Source organism: Meles meles, chromosome 11 (genome assembly GCF_922984935.1).
Source record: "Meles meles chromosome 11, mMelMel3.1 paternal haplotype, whole genome shotgun sequence".
In the NCBI taxonomy this organism is placed as follows: Eukaryota; Metazoa; Chordata; class Mammalia; order Carnivora; family Mustelidae; genus Meles; species Meles meles.
This window is the reverse complement of record NC_060076.1, coordinates 88347388-88367413: the sequence shown is the minus strand read 5'-3', so window position 1 is coordinate 88367413 and position 20026 is coordinate 88347388. Positions and strand designations below refer to the sequence as shown.

Sequence of the window (20026 nt, the reverse complement as noted above, 5' to 3'; positions counted from 1 at the left end):
TCACTGTTGACCCAATCTCTGTATCCCTTGGCAGCCCAAAACAAGCTAGATTTTTTTTTTCATTTTTACTGATTTGGCCGATTTTTCCACCAGCTGTCAGAGTGGATACCTACAGAAGTAAATGTTCCCTTTCTCATCCCAGAGATGTTCTGTGTGTATGTGGGGGGCACGTGCCGTCTGCTCTCCAGGGTGACTCCACACTATCCTTTTTACACCGTGACTGCATGAACCACAGTCGTCAGGGAGACAGAATTCAGGGGAAACTTGCGGTGGATGGTGATTTTCAGGAGACGTGAGCAGCCCAAGAAGCTCAGAATAACCACACATGAAAGTTGTAATAAATATTCTCTCCTCAGGGATACAATTGTGAGCCCCCAACTGCATAAGAACAAGCCATTTAAAGAAAAACTCCAGGATCATCTGGGTGGTTCAGTCGGTAAAGCATCTGCCTTCGGCGCAGGTCAGGATCCCAGAGTCCCAGGATCGAGTCCCGCATCGGGCTCCCTGCTCAGTGAGGAGTTTGCTTCTCCCTCTAACCTTCCCCCCTTCGTGTTCTCTCTCTCTCTCATTCTCTCTCCCTCAAATAAATAAATAAAATCTTTTTTAAAAAATTAAAACTAAAAAAAAAAAAAAAAGGAAAACTCCAGGGGCACATGGATGATGCAGTTGGTTAAGTGTCTGACTCTTGGTTTTGACTCTGGTCATGACCCCAAGGTCAGGCAGTTGAGCCCCATGTTGGGTTCTGCACTTAGTGGGGAGTTTGCTTGAGATTCTCTCTCTCCCTCTGCCTCTCCCTCCCCCACCATGCTCTTTCTCTCTCAATGTTTTAAAAAATCTCCTTTCTTAAATAAAAGAGAAAGAAAAACTCCAAGGAAGTAAGACTGTCGGGGTTTTATTCTCTGGATGTTGAAGGTAATGTAAGGAGCTCTGATGGAATTTGTTACTTTGGCTGCATGAGGTAGAAAGGGGAGAAGAGAGTGGAAGAAATAAGTCAGCAACACTCTTAGCCCACCGAAACCACCCCCCCCGTTCAGAACCCAAGGCATCATGCTTGCCTTTGCTTGCTTGCAAGGGTAAGGAAGGATGTCAGAGGCCACTTTGAGGCTCTGTGATTTTACCCCTTATTTCTGCATAGCCCGTACATTCAACTGACTTGATGTCACGTTAGTTCCAGAACTATTCCTCTTGACAGTCCCGCAGGACCTGAGTTATGTGTCCCCTTATAAATCTCAGAGAATGAGGCAACGTTCACATGGAATGCCTGGGGAACACACATGAATAGTGAGTATTCACTGGCCTAGGGCAATGGGGACTGTTTAGGTGAGCTGGTGAGCGGGGGCCATTCCGCACACGGAGCTGGCACAGAGGGGCTGCTCCTGTCCCGGGAAGTCCTGGGTCCTGTGCCCTAAAGGGCAAGCCTCACCTCTAAAGATAAGACACGTTGTCTGCAGTTGGTCCCTGACAACACAAGCGAAATGCTGGCTCTGGGAGTCCCCAGAAGAAGCAGTCGTCCGTGACCCTGCAGGACGACGATCTGGCTTCAGTGGATACGTCAAACAGATAATCTCCTAAATAGTTCTTAAGCATGATTTTTTTTTATTATGGTGATTTCTGAAATTAATTCATTTTAATTTCTGGTGTAATTAACATACAGTGTTATATTGGTTTCAAGTGTGCCATGTAGTGATTCAGAATTCTGTACATCACTCAGTGCTCATGATGCCAAGTGTACTTTTCGTCCCCATCACCCGCTGGCCCCATCCCCCCAGCCACCTCTCCCCTGGTAACCATCTGTGTGTTCTCTATGGTAAAGAGGCTGTCGCTTGGTTCGTCTGTCTTTATTTTGTTTCTTAAATTCCACATATAAGTGAAATCATACAATACGTGTCTTTGACTTACGTCACTTAGCGTTACACTCTCTAGGTCTGTTTTTGTTACAAATGGCAAAATACCGTTCTTTTTTTTTTTTTAAGATTTTATTTATTTATTTGACAGAGATCACAAGTAGGCAGAGAGGCAGGCAGAGAGAGAGAAGGAAGCAGGCTCCCTGCTGAGCAGAGAACCCGATGCGGGGCTCGATCCCAGGACCGTGGGATCATGACCTGAGCCAAAGGTAGAGGCTTTAACCCACTGAGCCACCCAGGCACCCCAATGCCGTTCTTTTTAAGGCTGAGTCATATTCCATTGTCTGTGGAGACCAGTGATTGTTCACTACCTCGTGACTTTTGAACCTCAGCTTCATGTAAGAATGAAGTTTACTGTTGTAGCATTATCTCGAAAACTCATCCTTTCACTCAGAAAATACTTACTATCAATGATGTGCCAGGTACTGATAAAAAAATGTGACTGCCGTGAAGTGGATTCCAGGTGTTTGTTGCATGCTGAAAGCCTTTTCATTTGCACGGTGTTATTTGTATCCACAAAAATGAGACCAGGACTAAGCTGCCTAGAGCCTTGATGTCCTACTTAGAATATGGCGAAAAGAGATCTCGAGCCCCTCTATAAAACTGTATTCCACGGGAGCGCCTGGGTGGCTCAGTGGGTTAGAGCCTCTGCCTTCGGCTCAGGTCATGATCCCAGGGTCCTGGGATTGATCCCCGCATCGGGCGCTCTGCCCAGCAGGGAGCCTCTCGGCCTACTTGTGATCTGTCTGTCAAATAAATTAAAATCTTTAAAAAAAAAAAAAAAACTATATTCCTCGCCGCCTTGTTTCTACTCTTCACAGTGAAAACTTTTAGTACGGGTAGATGAGGCGGCTTGTCGGATGTCACGTAACATGTATTACTGTTGTAGTCAAAGAGTAAAATGAATGATAAACCTCAACATTCGGGCTAGTGGATCCCTCCAAGGAGAAAGAGGGGTTTATGATCAATAAAAAGTACAGGAGGCAATTCAACTGTATAGATAATATTTTATTTCTTAAGCAGCATTTGGCTCCATGAGAATTTACTGGTTTATTTCTTCATACTTTTTATATATCATAAATGTTGCACAGGAATTTTCAGAGGTGAACTCAGAAGGGGGAGATAATGATGTATCTGGGAATGGAAATATGGTTTTAAAAATCCCTAAAATATTCAAGGTCTCCTTTCCTATAAATGTGGATGTTAGAAAGAGTTCGGATTCAGGACTCATCTCTTTCCAGTGTGACGATTTTGTCAGTGACATATTTTTAAAAGTATTTCACTTATTCCTACTTTAAACTGTGTATTCAATGTTCATGCCCCGCCCCCCAAAAAATGCTAAGGACACACTGTGATTGGTAGGGATCGCCTGCTTGGCATGGTCCCTACCGAATTAGCATCTGATTTTACCTGATGGCTGTTGCCCTCTGTGACATGAGCTCAGAGGGGTCCACAATCGGGCATGTTTTCTTAGCAGGGAGATTGGCCCGGGACCAATAGAGGTAGTATTTGAAGTCAAGATTGTCTTTGCTAATGCTCTTTCTCTCTCTCTCTCTCTCTCTCTCTCTCTTGCCTTTTCTTTTCTTTCTTTTTTTTTTTTTTTTTTAATTTAACTGCAGTGAAGGGAGCAACCTGACCCCAGCTCATCATTACCCAGACTTCAGATTTAAGACATATGCTCCGCTAGCATTCCGATATTTCAGAGAACTTTTTGGTATCAAGCCTGATGATTACTTGGTAAGAACCTGTAATTTTCCTTCCTTCTCCAGGAATGTGTGATATAAACATTTGTCTCGTAGCAACAGTGACAAGGGGCTTGTGTCTCTTGTTTTAATAAAGCTCCGGAGCATAGTGAAAGGTCCAAGTTTCATAACGACGATGAATTTAGCTTCAGGAAATGTGATTGGACTCGGCCGCCTTTACCGGTAGCTACAAAATCTGCTTTAGTCATAGATATTGAAATAATTGTGGGATGGGTTGCTACTTCAGATGATTATTCTAACAGATATATTATAATGAGTTCTAAGTACTCCTCTGAATTTTGCTGATTGGATTCTGTTTGAAAGCCTTCCTGTTTTAATTGCCATATTTACACCAGTTGTCTCGAGCCTGCCTTGGCCCACAACCATTTTCACCTTGACCTACAACTTGAATGCCATTTCAGAGATGCTAGGTAGTTTTGTTCTCAACATCTCTTGATGCAAACTCTTTTTAAATGTGTCTTTTTTTTTAAGATTTTATTTATTCATTTGACAGAGAGATCACAAGTAGGCAGAGAAACAGGCAGAGAGAGAAGGGGGAGCAGGCTCCCTGCCGAGCAGAGAGCCCAATGCGGGGCTCAATCCCAGGATCTTGAGATCATGACCTGAGCGAAAGGCAGAGGCTTAACCCACTGAGCCACCCAGGCGCCCCTTTAAATGTGTCTTTATCTGGTACAGGGCATATTCTATCCTTAGGCTTGTCTTTTCTCTGCATCATCTTTCTGGCACGCAGCAGGTACGGAACACAGCAGCCTTTTGGGAGGTGGTCTGATGTGATCTCAGATTGCTGCCTTACTCCTGTTCAAGGAGCCAGGAACTTCCTTTTTGTTTCAAGGGGAAAATGGTTTATTTCGTAATTTGATCACTGTTAACACCCTGGGGCTCTTCAAAATTGGTTTCCAAGAAGCTGTAGGAAGAGTGCCGTCCAATATTTATCGCTCACCCCATTCTGAATGATCTTAATAAGGCTTGAGCCAGATCCTGGAATAAAGCTTTGCCGGGGAAGTATGGCAACATTTATCCCTTGGAACAAAGAGTATTGAAACTGCATTTTATAATTTGGGTAAGATGTATGTGATAAAATTCAAAACAGATTCTGTTCTGTGCTGATGAAAACCTGTGCATCCACGACCCTCTCTCTTTTTTTTTTTTTTCCAAGTTTTTTTTTTTAACTCCAGTTAGTTAACACACAGTGTTGTATGAGTTGCGGGTGTGCAACATAGTGAATCAGTAGTTCCTACGTCCCCAGTGTTCGTCCCAACAGGTGCACTCCTTGACCTCATCACCTATTTCTCCCATCCCCCCCACACTCTGGTATGACCCTCTTCTTTAGTTGGCCCCTGAGAAACTCCTGTGGCTTCGGCCCCATGAGATGATACTGGCTCCTTGAGGCGCATTAAAAAGTCTTCACAGCAGTGGGGACTGAGTAGAAGGTCCCTGGCCATCCTCCTGCTCTTAAATGTGTTCCTCCAAGTAAGTAGCTTTCTGGCTTGTCATGCCCCACTCACTGAGGTATCTGCTGTCTCCACCCAGCACCTCCAACCTGCCCTCCCCAGCCACCTCCAGGGCACAAAGCCACACATCTGAGGGGTGGGGAGTGGTGGGGGTGTGTGTAGATATGTTCTAGAGAAGGTATCTTCGGTTCCTGACCATTCTATAATTACCGAGTGTCACGGTCATTCAGGAAACATGTTTGGGAAGCTCAGTGGCGTCTTGATATCGTCTTATTGAAAACAAGATTGTGTTCTGATCTCCTGCCATGCATTGGAAGTCGGTGGATTCTCCTTCTGAATTTCCTCGAGCTTCCGCTAGCCAAGGAGATGCCATGGCGTTTGTGCTTCAGAGCACAGAGCACAATCCGTGTGATGACATGTCTGTCCTTCTGCCCTCCTCCCTTGCCCCTCCTGTGGTCACTGAGCTGCAGGCTGGGAAGCCCATTCTTATACTCATTCTGTCTCACAAAATTGCTTTCCTGGAGGAAGGCCTTATCCTGATCAACAACGCACAGGGCTTCCGCAGTCTCCCAGTGAGCCTTCAGACTGGCAGAGTTATTACGTCATGAGGGTAGAGACTGTGCAGAGCAGCACAGAGCAGACGTCTTTTTTCATGTAGCTGGCAAAAGGTGAATTAATCGGTCGGTACTTTGAGTACTTACTGTGATGAAAATGCTTGGCTACAAATTATGGGGAGATTCAAAAGTGAGGAGTCATGATACTCAGAGAACTTAAAATCCAGCTGGAATGATGATTTGATTGTGTGCGAGAATCACAAACTTTACTGGGCAGTAACTAGACAGTACCCAAGGATGTCGGAGGAGGGGGCAGGGGGCCTCTCTCTGTTGCACCAAAGATGAGGAGGGCTTCTTCTGGGTGTGAAATGGTTCAACTGCGATGTAAAAATTAGAGGGGATGTGAGTAGGTGGAAAAGAAGGGAAGCATATTCAGGGGAGGGGAGTGGTGTAAGGATGGTGGGACCAGAGACGCAAATGCTTACGTGTTTAGAAGCACTTTGGGTAGACCAAGATGGCGGGGAGAGGAAGGTTTGGATCAGGAAGTTGGAAAGACGGGGCCAGATCATGCAAATAAATAGTTTGTTTGGTTTTTTTTTTAATTATAGGAAGCTGGTGAAATTTAAAGAGAGACTACATATTTGATGATGTTGAGGAATTAGCTTCTTGGTGGGATGATGGTATTCTGGTTCTGTTTTCAAAGAGGAGTCTTCGGCTTTTTGAGACACAGGCTGAAGTTTCTATGGGTGGGATGATGTGATGTCTGGGGTTTGCTTGGAAAGAATCTGAGGGAAGCAGGCAGAGGGGTGATTGGGTTGTAGCAGAGACAAGACTGGCCAGGAGGTGATCATTGTGGAAGCTGGAAGGGCGATAGAGAGATGTTAACTACGCCGTTCTCTTTGCTTTTATGTAGGTTTGAAATTTTCCATAATGAAGACTTGGAGGGTGGGGGAGGGAAAGACAGGAACAGGCAGGTCAGAGTGCTTTTGTCTGATTCCGTTTTTCCACCCCCTGTAACCGGACCCATCTCTGGGACCTGCAAAAAAACAGACAAAGGCCTTGTAACTGAACATGGCTGCCTGACCCCAGTGGTTATGGCCACCTACCTGCCGGCACTGAGACTCCCACTGGGGACACCCCCAGCCCAGAACTAGAAGTTCACCTCCAAACTCCTCAACTGGAAAACTCCAGGCAGTGATTCGAAGTGTAGTGAAGAAAGGGCTTTGAACCTGGCATGATATGCTTCCCAGAATTGGGTATAACCCTCAGACTTCTTAGCACAACCATTCATTGTAGATGAACAGGCTAAAGCTGGGGTCAGAGAGGTCCCCAAGGTTACCCACGCTGGTGGGTGCAGAGTCTGGACCTGAACAAGCATCCCCCAGCCCTCCGCCGTGTGCTTGTCCATTGACCCACTGGCCCCCCCAGGCCACGGAGTCTGAGACCTCTCCTTCAATGTGATCTCACCCTAACGGTCCCTCAGCCACCGAACTATGAGGTGTCCGTTCTGAAGCATCTGGCCAGAGCAGTCAGAGCACCTCCAACAAAGCATTCTTTGGAAGAGTTAAGCCCAGATAAAGCACAGGAGAATCAAGTAAGACCACCGTTAAAAAACTGTGTGAAGGAAAACAATTTAAAAAGTATCATCCAGAGCACAGAGTCCATCCTGGCATCTATCAGGTGGGCTTGTCAAATCCATATCTGTGAAGATCTACTGCCCTAAAAGGGGGAGGAGACGGTAACGTTATACAATAATGGTAATTCTCCAGAAAGGTCGTCTTTTGGATCCCCGTGACATGCCTGCATTTCTGCTTCACCTTGTGCTCTTGCGTCTGGATTTGAGCCTGAATTACTCTGTTTTGTTCTCGGTACCGTGAAGGTTCACCACGTGCATGCTGATTACAAGTTTCATGTTGGAACATGCATAATGTGGATCGTGAGACCGCACACCGAGTGCTTGTGTGTGCCCAGCACGGGGACACACCTCCTTCCTTGTTCCAAAATAAACGCCTCCCAAGGGAAGGTCAAGGACCCCCCCCAGAGCGCTTTTTCCCCCCACATCTCTGCTTGGGCAACAAGCCCTTGGTTTGATTTCCTGCTCCCCCAGGTGCCCGAGGGTTCCAGAATCCGGCGTGATTCACATGAAGTCCTTCCAGACTCACGGGCACCAGTGGAGAGCAGGGGGGCGAATATTTAACACAATCAGGGGGAAGAAATGGCAGGAAGAATGATCCCCACCACGCTGAGCCGGTTTACATTGTTAACTTGCCTTGGCGGGGCCCAGCTGGGGTTGTACTTTGTGGCCTTTCCAGTGGGGATCTTCGGGAGGCCCTGCAGGAAATCGAAGGAAGAGAATGGATGCATTGGAACAGCTCGCAGGAAAGAAAGGGCCTGCGGGAAAGTGCAGAAGACGCGGGCGTCCACGTGGGCCCTGTGGATTGAGGCTAATTAAAATGTTCCCGTCCCGCCTCTTTATTTGCTCTTTAGCGGCAACATTCCCCAGAAGGTTGGTCACCAAGTTCTAGGGTGAGAAACTGCAGAATTGCAGGTGACAAGGGTGAGAATCCTGGTCTCATGATGCCAGTCGTCTGCACACCGATGCCCGGCGTTGTGAGCCCCGCCAGAGTCCAAACAGTTTCTTTTTGCGTGCATATTACTTTGTAAATTTCCTCACAGAGGACTGTTCAACGAGGTACCAATGAAACACTTCCCCTATCATGTCACTGCTTATGGAAGAATTTGAGACTTTGATTGGAAACAGATGTTCAGGTCTGAATCCAGTTTTCTCCAGACCGCTCCTCCTGGATCGCCCCCTAATTTCCCTGTTTGCAGCCTCTCGTTTCTGCGTTCTGTGCTGTCGTTTCCCTTCCACAACATCGACTCCTCTCCGTAAGAAGGTTGTGTGCCAGGACCTCCAAGCCCGTAAAACAGAGAATCAGAATTCCTAAAGAGAGTGCGGGGTCTGCCCTCACTCTTTATAAGAGCTTAGGGTCCGCACCTTTGTTTGCCGGCGTCTCAGACTCGTGATTGCGCAAAAGACGCATCTTGCTTCTTGACTCACTAGGCGTGTCGTGGTGTATCTGTGGGTAGCCCTCTGGTCGTCGGAGTTGGGCCTGAGGCATGGCCAGCTCTTGCTCACCTGCAAGGAGTCTGCCCCACTCCCCTGCGCGTGGTCACGCAGCAAGAACTAGGAACAGCGATAACCCAGTGGTCACTCCTGGCCAGCGGCTTTGAAAGCACCCACTTTAAAAGCTTCCAGCTGCTTTCCTGGAGCTATTGTTAGCATCGTTTTAGAGATGAGGTTCCTTGGACTCTGGGTGCCAGGGGTATTTACGCCAGGTCACTTAAATGGTCACTGGTAGAGGCTTGATTAAAAAAAAAAAAAAAAAAGTGCTTCCCGGGGTGCCTGGCTGGTGCAGTGGGTCCAGGGTCAGACTCTTGATTTCGGCTCAGGTCATGATGTCATGTTGGGCTCTGCACTCAGCACAGAGTCTGCCTGAGATTCTCTCTCTCTCCCTCTGCCCCTCTCGCTCTCTCTTTTTCTCTCTCTAAAATAAGTAAGTATTTTAAAAAAGGGGGGGGTGGTGATTCCAAGTCCCATGCCCGTCCCACTGATGAACTTTCCACCCGAGTCCCGCACCCACAGCAGGGAAAACGCCCTCTGCTTCCCCAGGGGCGTTCATGGCATTCCGTGTGTGGTCTTGGGGCTATTTTTCTTTTTCTTCCTCATCTCTATGTCACCCATCATGGCAGAGGCTCTCCCACTACTCAGCGTGGAAGCATCAGGAAGCCAGCCCAGAGGAAAGAGAAGTGGAAAACAGAAGTTGCCATGACTTTCAGAAAGGCCGCGCACACTCGCCGCTTTCTTTTCCTTAGAGAATTTTGTTTCCCTTATCCATGTGCTGCCAAAGCAAACTGATTTAAAGTCAGCATCTAGAAACTGCCTTTTCATTGTTGTTCTCCTGGTTTCTGCCCTCTCCGTCTTCTTCCCCCACCTCCTACTCAGCTCCTTTCAGATTTCTCTGTGATGGGGACTTCGCTCTTCAGAAGCCCAGTTGAAAAAGCACTGGGGCAAGTTCTAGATGTTTCCATGTTCGGGACCCAATTCTTTAAATCCACGGGGGCTGGTCTGGTCTCACACACTGAGTCCTGACCTTTTCCGCTGCTCTCAGTGTTTCTCTGGTCAGTAGTGGGGATGGTTAGTTGATAAACACTGAGCCCCATGGCCCCAAATTTGACTTCCCTGCAGGTTTTTTGGCATTGGGTTGGATTGATAGCGCTTCACTTGGTGGTGACATGTGGAGTTCAGCCATTGTTCGACAAAAATTTATTTAGTGCCTGCCGTGTGCATCGTTTCCCTGCCCGAGAGCCGCGTGGTTTGTGCTCTCCCGGAGCTCTGCAGTCTGCTGGGGGCGCGGAATAAGAAATGGGCATTTGAGGTATTTTGTGGTAACTTCCATGACGAGAACATTCAGTGCCAGGAAGCAGATGATCTAGACTCATGGGACCAAGAAGAGTTTTTCTGGAATAGGCGCCATCCATCAGATGCTGAAAGCCTGAGTCACATAGGGCTTCCTCGCTGAGCCCCAGGCCTCGTTTGTCCCCCGACAGTGGCTTCTCAGCACAGCAGAGTGGTCCTCTGCTCCAGACCTTCCTGTGGCTTTCAGCTCCCTTAGAGAAAAAGTCAGCGTCCCTGCGGTGCCCTGTGCCACCCTCTGTGGTCCGGCCCACTTGCTCTTTGCTCTCCTGACTCCCTCTGCTTAGCCACTGGTCTCCTGACTGTGCCTTGAACTCCCCAGGTCTCAGGACCTTTGTAGTTGCCCTCCCCTCTCCCGGACACATCCTTCCCCCACACAGCCACAGGCCTCCGCTCAAATGCCCCCTTCTAAGGGAAGCTTCCAGTGGCCAGCACTACTCAAAACTCATGGTAAACCAACCCTCAGTCCCTGCTGGCTCTCCACCCCCTTTCCATGCCCCATCTTCTCCATAGCCCTTACCATGTCCCAATGTATAATTCCTTACTTGTTTCCTACCTGTTTTCTCCTGCTGGGATCCAAGCTTCCTGAATGCCTGGGGTATTACAGATGCCCAGGACCCGTTTTCTCAATGCTAAGTGAATTCATGAATGAGGAGTAGTCAGCCCGGTGAGGGCAGAAGAGAGGCGAGTCTTGGTAGAGGAAGATGTAGAATCCAGTCGTTGACAGTCTGCGGCACATCTGAGGAAAGAGGAAGTAGCTGTCTGTGACTAGAGCTAGATTTTAAGGAGGGAAGTGCTAAAGGAGAAGGCTGGAGAGCAAGGCTGGGCCGCACATAGCCTTGAAAACTGTGGTAGGAAATCTGGGTGTTATCTTCTAACCAGACGGTAGAAACCACTGAAGGATGTGAAGACATGGGAGGATGAGATCAGATTGACATTTTAGAAACATCTCCGGCTTCCTGGTAGGAAATGCACAAGAGAAATCAAGAGTGGATACTCGAGGCCAGGTTGAGCCTCCCATAGTAATGAAGGCATGATGTGAAACCACTGAACTTAGGGTATGAGCAAAAGAGAGGGCATGAGGGGGGCAGATATAATCAATAGTCTGGATATGAAAGGTGAGGAAATGGGAAGCATCAAGGATGATGCCCAAGTTTCCAGTTTGGGAACAAAATGAATAAGAGGGAGAATATAGAGATTGGGGGTGAGGGTGATCTAGAATCACCATGTATGGTTGTGCAAGTTGTGCACTGCCCAAGAATACATGGCTAAGCTAAAGGAGTAGAGACTGGAATCCAGCCCTTCTAATCCTGAGCCTTGTATCTGACCCAGGGCTACATCTGCCAGAAGAAAAAGGCACCTCTTTCCAGTTACTATAGAAACATCGTGTGGGCTAACCATAGCCCTGAGATGAATTTGATTTTGAACTTGGTACACGTGAAGTGCTTGTAATGTAACCAGATAGAAATATCTATTAAAAAGGTAGGCGTTCAGGTCTGGAGCTTTTGAAAGTGTTCTGGCCTAGAGCTACAGCTGTTCAGAGTCATCTCCTTATTGAAACCGTGCATGGATGACATCTTTTGGGAAAGTAAATAGAAGAGAATCGGTGTTGGTGTTCATGTGACAAAAACACAGTATGAGTCATACCTTCAGTTAAGTTACAGGCACTTGCTGGAAGCAGCACCATAGACCACAGCATTGTTTGCATTATTTCATTGGACGAATGCGATGACTGATGATTCCCTCATGTGACATTGGGGTGGGGGGGGGGTTCAGAAAGCATTTCTGTTTCTCATAGAATTATTAGGATAAATGGATCAATTAAATTTTTAGAAACCTCGAAGAGCCCTCTTAGTGGAACCTCCTTTGAAAGCTCGTGGCAGAGAACTTCCTACTTCAGAATGGTCTAGATGGGTAATCCTGTGATTTTCCTCCTTGGAGGCCTCGTGTACAGTGTGAATGTATTTTTTAAATTTTTTATTTAAAATTCAGTTTAATTTGTATATAGTGTGGTATTAGTTTCAGAGGTAGAACTTAGGGATTCATCAGTTGCATGTAACACCCAGTGCTCATTCCATCACGTGCCCTCCTTACTGCCCATCACCCAGTGACCCCTTTCCCTTCTCCCACCCTAGTTTGTTTCCTTGAGTTAAGAGTCTCTTATGGTTTGCCTGCCTCTCTGTTTTCATCTTGTTTTTCCTTCCCTTCCCCTATGTGCTTCTGTTTTGTTTCTTAAATTCCACCTAAGAGCGAAATCATATAATTGTTTTTCTCTGCTTGACTTCTTTCACTTCGCATAATACTCTCTAGTTCCATCCACCTCCACGTTGCAATGGCAAGATTTTCCTTCTTTTTTTTAAAATATCTTATTTATTTATTTGACAGAGAGAGAGATATCACAAGTTGGTAGAGAGGCAGGCAGAGAGAGAGGGGGAAGCAGGCTCCCTGCCCAGCAGAGAGCCCGATGCGGGGCTCGATCCCAGGACCCTGGGATCATGACCTGAGCCAAAGGCAGTGGCTTAACCCCCTGAGCCACCCAGGTGCCCCTTTTTTTTTTAATATTTTATTTATTTATTTGACAGAGAGAGAGATATCACAAGTTGGTAGAGAGGCAAGCAGAGAGAGAGGAAGATTTCCCTTCTTTTTGATGGCTGTATAATGTTCCAGTGTGTGTGTGTGTGTGTGTGTGTGTGTGTGTGTGTGTGTGTGTGTGTATACACACCCCGCACATCTTCTTTATCCATTCATCTGTTGATGGACATCTGGACTTGATCCCTAGTTTGGCTCTGATGGGCATTGCTGCTATAAACATTGGAGTGCACATGCCCCTTCGAATCACGATGTCTGCATCCTTTGGAGAAATTCCTAGTAGTGCATTTTTAATTATTTATTTATTTACCCCTGCAGTATTCCATCTGCAGTGAACCTCTGATAGAGCTGTCCAACCCCGGAGCCAGTGGGTCCTTGTTTTTTGTAACCAGTGATGATGAATTTATCATCAAAACCGTTCAGCATAAAGAAGCTGAATTCCTTCAGAAGCTATTGCCAGGCTATTACATGGTAAGTAACTGTCCATAATTAAAACTCCTACATGAGATGTAATTACTTTCCACAAAGTTCCCCCCCCCCCAAGCTTTTTTATAGTAACCCTCTGGCTTGTTTCTTTCTCTTGGGTGAGTTTCGTTTTGCATTTGGATTCTACCGTGACTGTTGTTGAAGAGATTTTACCAAGTAGAACTGTTAGCAGAGGATAGTTGACTCACACAGTTCTGGGTTCAAATCCCAGCTTAGCATCAGCGAATAGTATGACCACAAGGAAGCCATAGAACCTCTGAGCTGTAGTCTCCTCTGTCTTTCAAAGCTGTGAAATGCCTGTCTTGGAAGCTTGTTGTGGTAGAGAAAGATTACAGGGTGTGAGATAAAGGAAGCTGTACCTTGCCAAGTTCTGGGCTCCCAGTCCAGAGTTGTAATGCAAATGCTTAGCATTCATTGAGCGCTAAGCTATATGTGAAACACAGCTGTAAAAATATTATTTAATTCCCAAATCTGCTGGAGATGAGTCACATATAAATACAGGGATCAAAAATCGAAATGAAATCTCAGTGGACAGGACGGATAGGATTTTTGATCCTGAACAAAACTGGGAAAATTTTTTTAGAGCATATTGTCTACTTTATATTAGAGAACACAGAAGATCCAGAAAAGCAAGAAAAATGCAACCAACTCTCATTCTTTGCCCAAGATACATATTACTAATATTTGGTAATGTCCTTCCTGATGTATTCTGTTCATATGCACATTTTTTGAATAATGTGAAATTGGAATCAAATGGTCCTTGCACTTTACTAACCTGCTAAGTGAGTAGATCTTAAACATGTAGATTTCTACGCTTAGGGGAACTAGTCTCTCGTTCTAGAACTGCATTGTCCAATAGGGTAGTCATTAGCCATATACAGCTATTAACTTGAAATTAATAGAAGTTAAATGAAATAGTAAGATTGAGCTAGCAAGTGGTTTATCCCAATCATGTAAGCTAGTATAACAAATAGCGTAATTCATCCAGTTAACAAGAAAAAATGTGGACATCTTGTGGTGATCCAAATAAATGTTGCATAGAAACAAAGGCATTCAAAATTCAACATCTTCTTCTGCTTAAAATTCTTCAAACTGGCAGGGAAGTTTTAACATAAATAAATAAATCGACACACACATTATGCATTTACCAGTCTCCAGGAGTTACATGGTACCTCATGGAGAAGAACAAGAGCCCTTTCATTGGAAATAATGGGAAAAGATAAGGATGCCCTCCATCATCGGTCCTTTCTGATACATTTGCAAGAATCTCTAGCAATACTTTTTGAGTATAAAAGAAACAGAAAAGTATAAACACTCTTTGCTTGTAAAGAAACGATTAAAAATGAGCAAAATTTCAAGAAAATTAGCCAGCAGTTTCTAGAGGTCACGAGAGCCCAGCAGATTTGCAGGGTGTAATTTCTACACAATCCATTGTATTCCATTATGTAGATCATCTAGAGTACGTAGAATAGAAGGGAGAAAGTGAGATCCTGTTTATGAGGACAATAACTTACAGTGAACGTTATTAGAATAAAAATACAAGTGAATGAAGGCAGACTATCAATCTGGTCGGGAAAGCAAGTAATAGTTAGCACTATAATGTCTGAGCAATAACCCCAAAAGAATTTTTGTAATAGGAACTCTAAAATACTTGAGTCTGTAAAAAGAAATATATAAGAACAATATGAAAGAAACTACAAATTGTTATTGAAAGGCATAAAACAAAGTTATGACATAATGAGACACAATCCATTCCTGAACTCAGTGTTGTAAGGATTTCAGTTCTCCCAAATCATGTTCTAAACCCAGTCTGATTCCAACCAAGAATGCCAGTAGAGCTGCTTTTCTGAGAAAACACCAAGTGTCATGGGACACCGATGTTGTGGGTGGGCTTGGGGGTCCCAGGAGCCATGGAAAGACACAGTGGCTTCTCTATGGGCCAAAGACAAGGAGCGGATCCCTGTCACCGAGCTGGGCCTCCTGGTCAATGACATGAAGATCAAGTCCTGGAGGAGATGTGTTTCTTCTCAAGGAATCCGAGATGATTAACTTTTCGCTGGGGGCATCCCTCAAGGATGAGGTTTTGAAGACTATGGTGGTGCAAGCAGACCTGTGCTGGCCAGTGGACCAAGTTCAAGGCATTTGTTGCCATCAGAGATGACAGAGGACACGGCGGTCTGGGTGTTAAATGGTCCAAAGAGGTCTCCACTGCCATCCGTGGGGCCAGGATCCCTGACAAGCTTTCCATCGACCTGTGTGGCCAGGTGACTCAGGGAACAAGATTGGCAAGTCCCACATTGTCCCATGCACGGTGACCAGCCACTGTGGCTCTGTGCCGGGGCGCCTCACTCCTGACCCCAGGGCCACTGGCACTGCCTCAGCTCCCATACCCAGGAAGCTACTGATGGTGGCCAGTACAGACGAAAGGTGCCCTTGAGCCAGGGACCGCACTGCCACCCTGGGCAGCTTCGCCAAGGCCACTTTGGATGTCATTCCCGAGTCTTACAGCTAGCTCACCCCGACTCTGGAAACAGACTACGTTCACCGAGTTTCCCCATCAGGGATTCCCTGACGATCTTGTAACAACCCACACCAGAGTCTCCATGCAGAGGACCCAGGCTCCCGCTGTGGCCACCACGTGCTTGATAAAGGAAATAAAGTGAACTAAGTCTGTGTTTAAAAAAAAAAAAAAATGCCAATAGGATTTTGACCTGAATTAATTCATTTGAAATGAAAACAAAAACAAAAAGGGAAAACAAGTATCATTTTAAGAGCACTTAAAAAAAACAAACAGTGGAAGGGAGGGGTTGTAAGACTAGACAAAACATTTTCGATGAAGAACTAAGATAGTGAACCTGCCATAACATACACCAAAAACCCACAAACTTTTTCTAATATTAAAGGTATTAATATATTAAAGAAATAATACAGTGCTAGGCAAATACATCAGTGAATTGAGATAATTCCATATTTCAGATCTTTCCACACACAGAATCATTCTATATGGAGTAAAAATCAAATGTAATGACCAAAACTATTAAAAATTTGGAAGAAAGAAGAAATTTAGGACTTTGGGGTATAAAAAGCTTCGCTAAACAGAAAGCAAAAAGAAAGCACAAGAAAGAAGTACGTAAATGTGACTACATCAAAGGACAAAACATCAGTATCACAAACAAACAAACAAAAAACCAGACACAAAATTAACGCAAGCACATAGACTATTTCTAGAATGATAAAAAGCGGGGGCAGTAGTTAAAAGTTGGGAACTGGTGAAGGATCAGGGGATAGTAGAGAAACTTTCATGATGTGAAGTCTCTCCAGCATACTGTTTTTAATTTGTCACCTACTTTTAAACTGAAACAAAAATAGGCATGTATTTTGTATTAGTACAGTAAAAAAGATAACATACTGGGAGAAAATATTTATCCCATAGAGAGTAGGAAAATGATAAGTATCCAGAGTATGTCAAGAACTCCAACAATAACAAAAACTTACAGAAGAACAGGCAAAGGATGTTAACACAGAATCGTCTTCAAAATGGATAAAAATACATACAAATGTTGCATTTCTCTAATAAGTTTTAAGTTTCCTTTTTTTTTTTAACCAGTCACATGTACAGAGATTTTAAGCTTGATGCTACTCATCATGGATGAAGGGTGAGGGGAAATACATTATGTTACAAAGTGTGATTGTAAGTTGGTCTACCCATCTTGGAAGATACTTCTAAATTTAAAATGCTCATCATTAGACCCCAGCCATTAATTTTCTTTTTAGCTCCCGTAGATCATAGTCACGCATGTTCTCTGCCTATTTTTAGTTGAATCTCAGTTAGGACTCTTGGTCCATTTTCAGTTCAGCCACTTGTAATGCTGTGGGTTGAGAATGATTAAGGTATTGTTCCAATGAGCCAACTCAAGAATCTGATCAGAGACAGGGATGTTTTAGTAATGACCATGAATAAAGAGACTCACACTCCATTTTTAATTCTCCTATTAGACGAAAACACACATTTAACAGTCTTCTTTTGTGAAAATAGAATTTACATGCTTTTTTTCTCCTTTTTCTCTTTTTAGAACTTAAACCAAAATCCAAGAACTCTTTTGCCAAAATTTTATGGACTGTATTGCATGCAGTCAGGAGGCATCAATATCAGGATTGTGGTGATGAACAACGTCTTACCACGCTCCATGAGGATGCACTTCACATATGACCTGAAGGGCTCCACCTACAAGCGAAGAGCTTCCCGAAAGGAGAGAGAGAAATCCAACCCCACATTTAAGGACTTAGATTTCCTGCAAGACATGCACGAAGGGTTATATTTTGACACAGAAACGTACAATGCGCTCATGAAAACACTTCAGAGGGACTGCCGGGTAAGGACCTGTCATTGCCGTGGTGTCCTTTGGACACGTGTCTGTGATCTTGTGGCCTTGGTAAGGAATGTCCAGAGCGGACATGGGGCAATCTCGTCCTTTGCAGTCCTGGTGCCCATCCGTGCTTCCTTGATGTTGAAGGAATTGGTGAATGATAAGGGAATTGTCTGGAGTATCTGTGGATTTTACCAAAAAAAAAAAAAAAAAAAAAAAAAAGCTAAGTCTGCTTTTTTTGGTAAAATGAAACACTTTTTTTTAATCTTTTCATCTTTTCCTGTGGTTAAGCCAGAGGGAAAGGAAATTAGGTATAGTGTAACGATTAGCCAGAAAAGCCATATCCAAACCTTAACACAAGTAAGATTCCACCAGGAGAGAGAAGTTTAGAGAGTTGGTAAGCCAATCTCTGGATCAAGGCAGAAGCATGAGGCAAGCGATACATTTGCCGAGATTATTTTGGGCGATGAGGAATGAGTCTCAACAGTTAGAGCAAAGACTGTAATATGCAGACTTAGCCAGAGTGATTGTCAGAAAGGAGGAGGAACTTAGAGTCCCCCAGCCTGCAATTCTTAGGAACCATATAATAAGACCCAGAACCTGAGAGAGATGTTTCCAACATGGTGAATTTACAGAAAGTCAGTAAAGGTTCCCTTGGAGAAAAAGAGGAAAATGGAGCTCTTCTGAAGAATGATGATCATTTGATGAACAGATTCTCAGAAATAGCATTTTGTGGCCCAGGTGCCCTTGGGAGAACCATCTAGGTTCCCAGCCAAGTTGGACACAGTGGAGGCGGGCAGATGTTGGGCTCCGACCTGGCCAGGGTGGGTAGGACTCACTGCACCTGATTCCTGGGCTGTATGAGCTGTGCCTTCCAGACTGTGGCTTTCTGGACCTCGTGTAGGCCTGGACAGATGACCTTCAATGGTCAGAATGGGGTGGGGGACAAATCCTTGCTGAGAAACACAGACCTACTATTTATGGGTCTTTTCTTTCTGTATGTTACGATGTGCGGGAGAATGCACTGAGGTGTCTCATTGGCATGGGTTGCATTGATAGAGATGTTACTCCACAGAAACATTTTTTAAGATTTATTTGTCAGAGAGAGCGCAGGCAGAGGGAGAAGTAGGCTCCCCGCTGAGCAGGGAGCCTGATGCGGGCCTTGATCCCAGGAGCCTGATGCGGGCCTCGATCCCAGGACCCTGGGATCATGACCAGAGCAGACGGCAGATGCTTAATTGACTGACCCGCCCCCAGGCACCTGCACAGCTCCTATTCCTAATGCTTGGTGAGCTAGGCTAGCCTACGATCTTTTTTGTAGCATACATTTCATTTAATTTTCTCAGCATCCGTTTGAAGCCCGTACTGTTCACCTTCCCATTTTAATTGGTGGATAATTAGGCTCTTAAAGAGGTTAAGAAACCTGCCGAGCATTACTTAGCAAGTGAGTGACAGAGTCTACACCTGTTTAGGTATAAAGTATGTGCTCTTCACAGCTGAAATGCAAAGATTCACTGTCAAGATTTTTTTTTTTATTATTATTATCTTTTTAGAAGTCAGGGGAGGAACAGTGGGAACTAAGCAAACAACAGCAACAAAAAAATATCCAACTGTGCTATTCAGATATCTGGGTGGATATGAATGATTCATGTTTTTCTTTAAAAAAGAAAACAAAACAAAACGCTCACATTTTAGCAGAAACCTTTTCCTGTGCTTTTTCTGCCCTTACAGGATGTGGGTGAAAAGTGACTGAATTCCCCAGAGTTGAGTACAATCCCCTTTGCTTTTAGATTTGCTTTCTCTTTGTGCCTGTGTTGCTTCTGGCCTCTTTAATATGGAAAGCCATTTTTTTCTGTCTTTTAAAAACACAGAGTCCTGTGCCAGAAAAAAAAAAAAAAAGAAAGAAAATAAAAGGGAAAAAAATGTAGAAAAGCCATAGCTCCCGATCCGTCTGTTTGTGTTTCCTGAGCCCAGTACTGATAGAACGAGGTCAGACATGACTCTCCATCAGAAAAGAGACCCTGGAGACCTGCCTTGTTATTTTTTATTTTTCGGAAGACTTGTTGTTTTGTGGAAGGTCAGCATGGAGGTCCTGACCCCAATGCCCTCTGCCTGGCTGCATGTGCTCTTGACCTGAACACAGACCGTGGAACTTCTTTAACGTGCGCACACCCTTTGTCTTCAGAAAGGCTCTTCTCAGGGTGGGGCAAGGGCAGGTACTTGCCTCACTGTGGGGGACCACCGAGGCCCTTCCACCATCTACCTTGACCGCGACCAAGGCCTTTGGGACCTGTGGTCAGCAGCTGGTTCTCTGAGCAGAGCTGCTGTGAGGAGTTCGGGCCCATTTCCAGAACAGCGGGTCTTCAGATTCCATAGTCATGGGTCTCTTGGCAAAACTGATGGAAGCCGTGAACTGTCTCCCCAGAAAAGTGCTG

At 45.0% G+C, this 20026-nt stretch overlaps 1 protein-coding gene and 1 pseudogene across 5 annotated transcripts in view; both read left to right on the top strand.

Moving 5' to 3' along the window:
* Window positions 1–20026, top strand: part of PIP5K1B (phosphatidylinositol-4-phosphate 5-kinase type 1 beta) — a 290374-nt gene that overhangs the window by 171997 nt on the left and 98351 nt on the right. For 4 of the 5 annotated variants that reach the window (XM_046022086.1, XM_046022085.1, XM_046022088.1 and 1 more), the window contains 3 exons: window positions 3524–3641; window positions 13057–13209; window positions 17298–17597. In XM_046022086.1, coding sequence (XP_045878042.1) covers window positions 3524–3641; window positions 13057–13209; window positions 17298–17597 — 571 coding nt within the window. The remainder of the gene's footprint in view (window positions 1–3523; window positions 3642–13056; window positions 13210–17297; window positions 17598–20026) is intronic. The other variant, XM_046022089.1, reaches the window with a different exon arrangement.
* LOC123953063 lies at window positions 15091–15887 on the top strand (annotated as a pseudogene).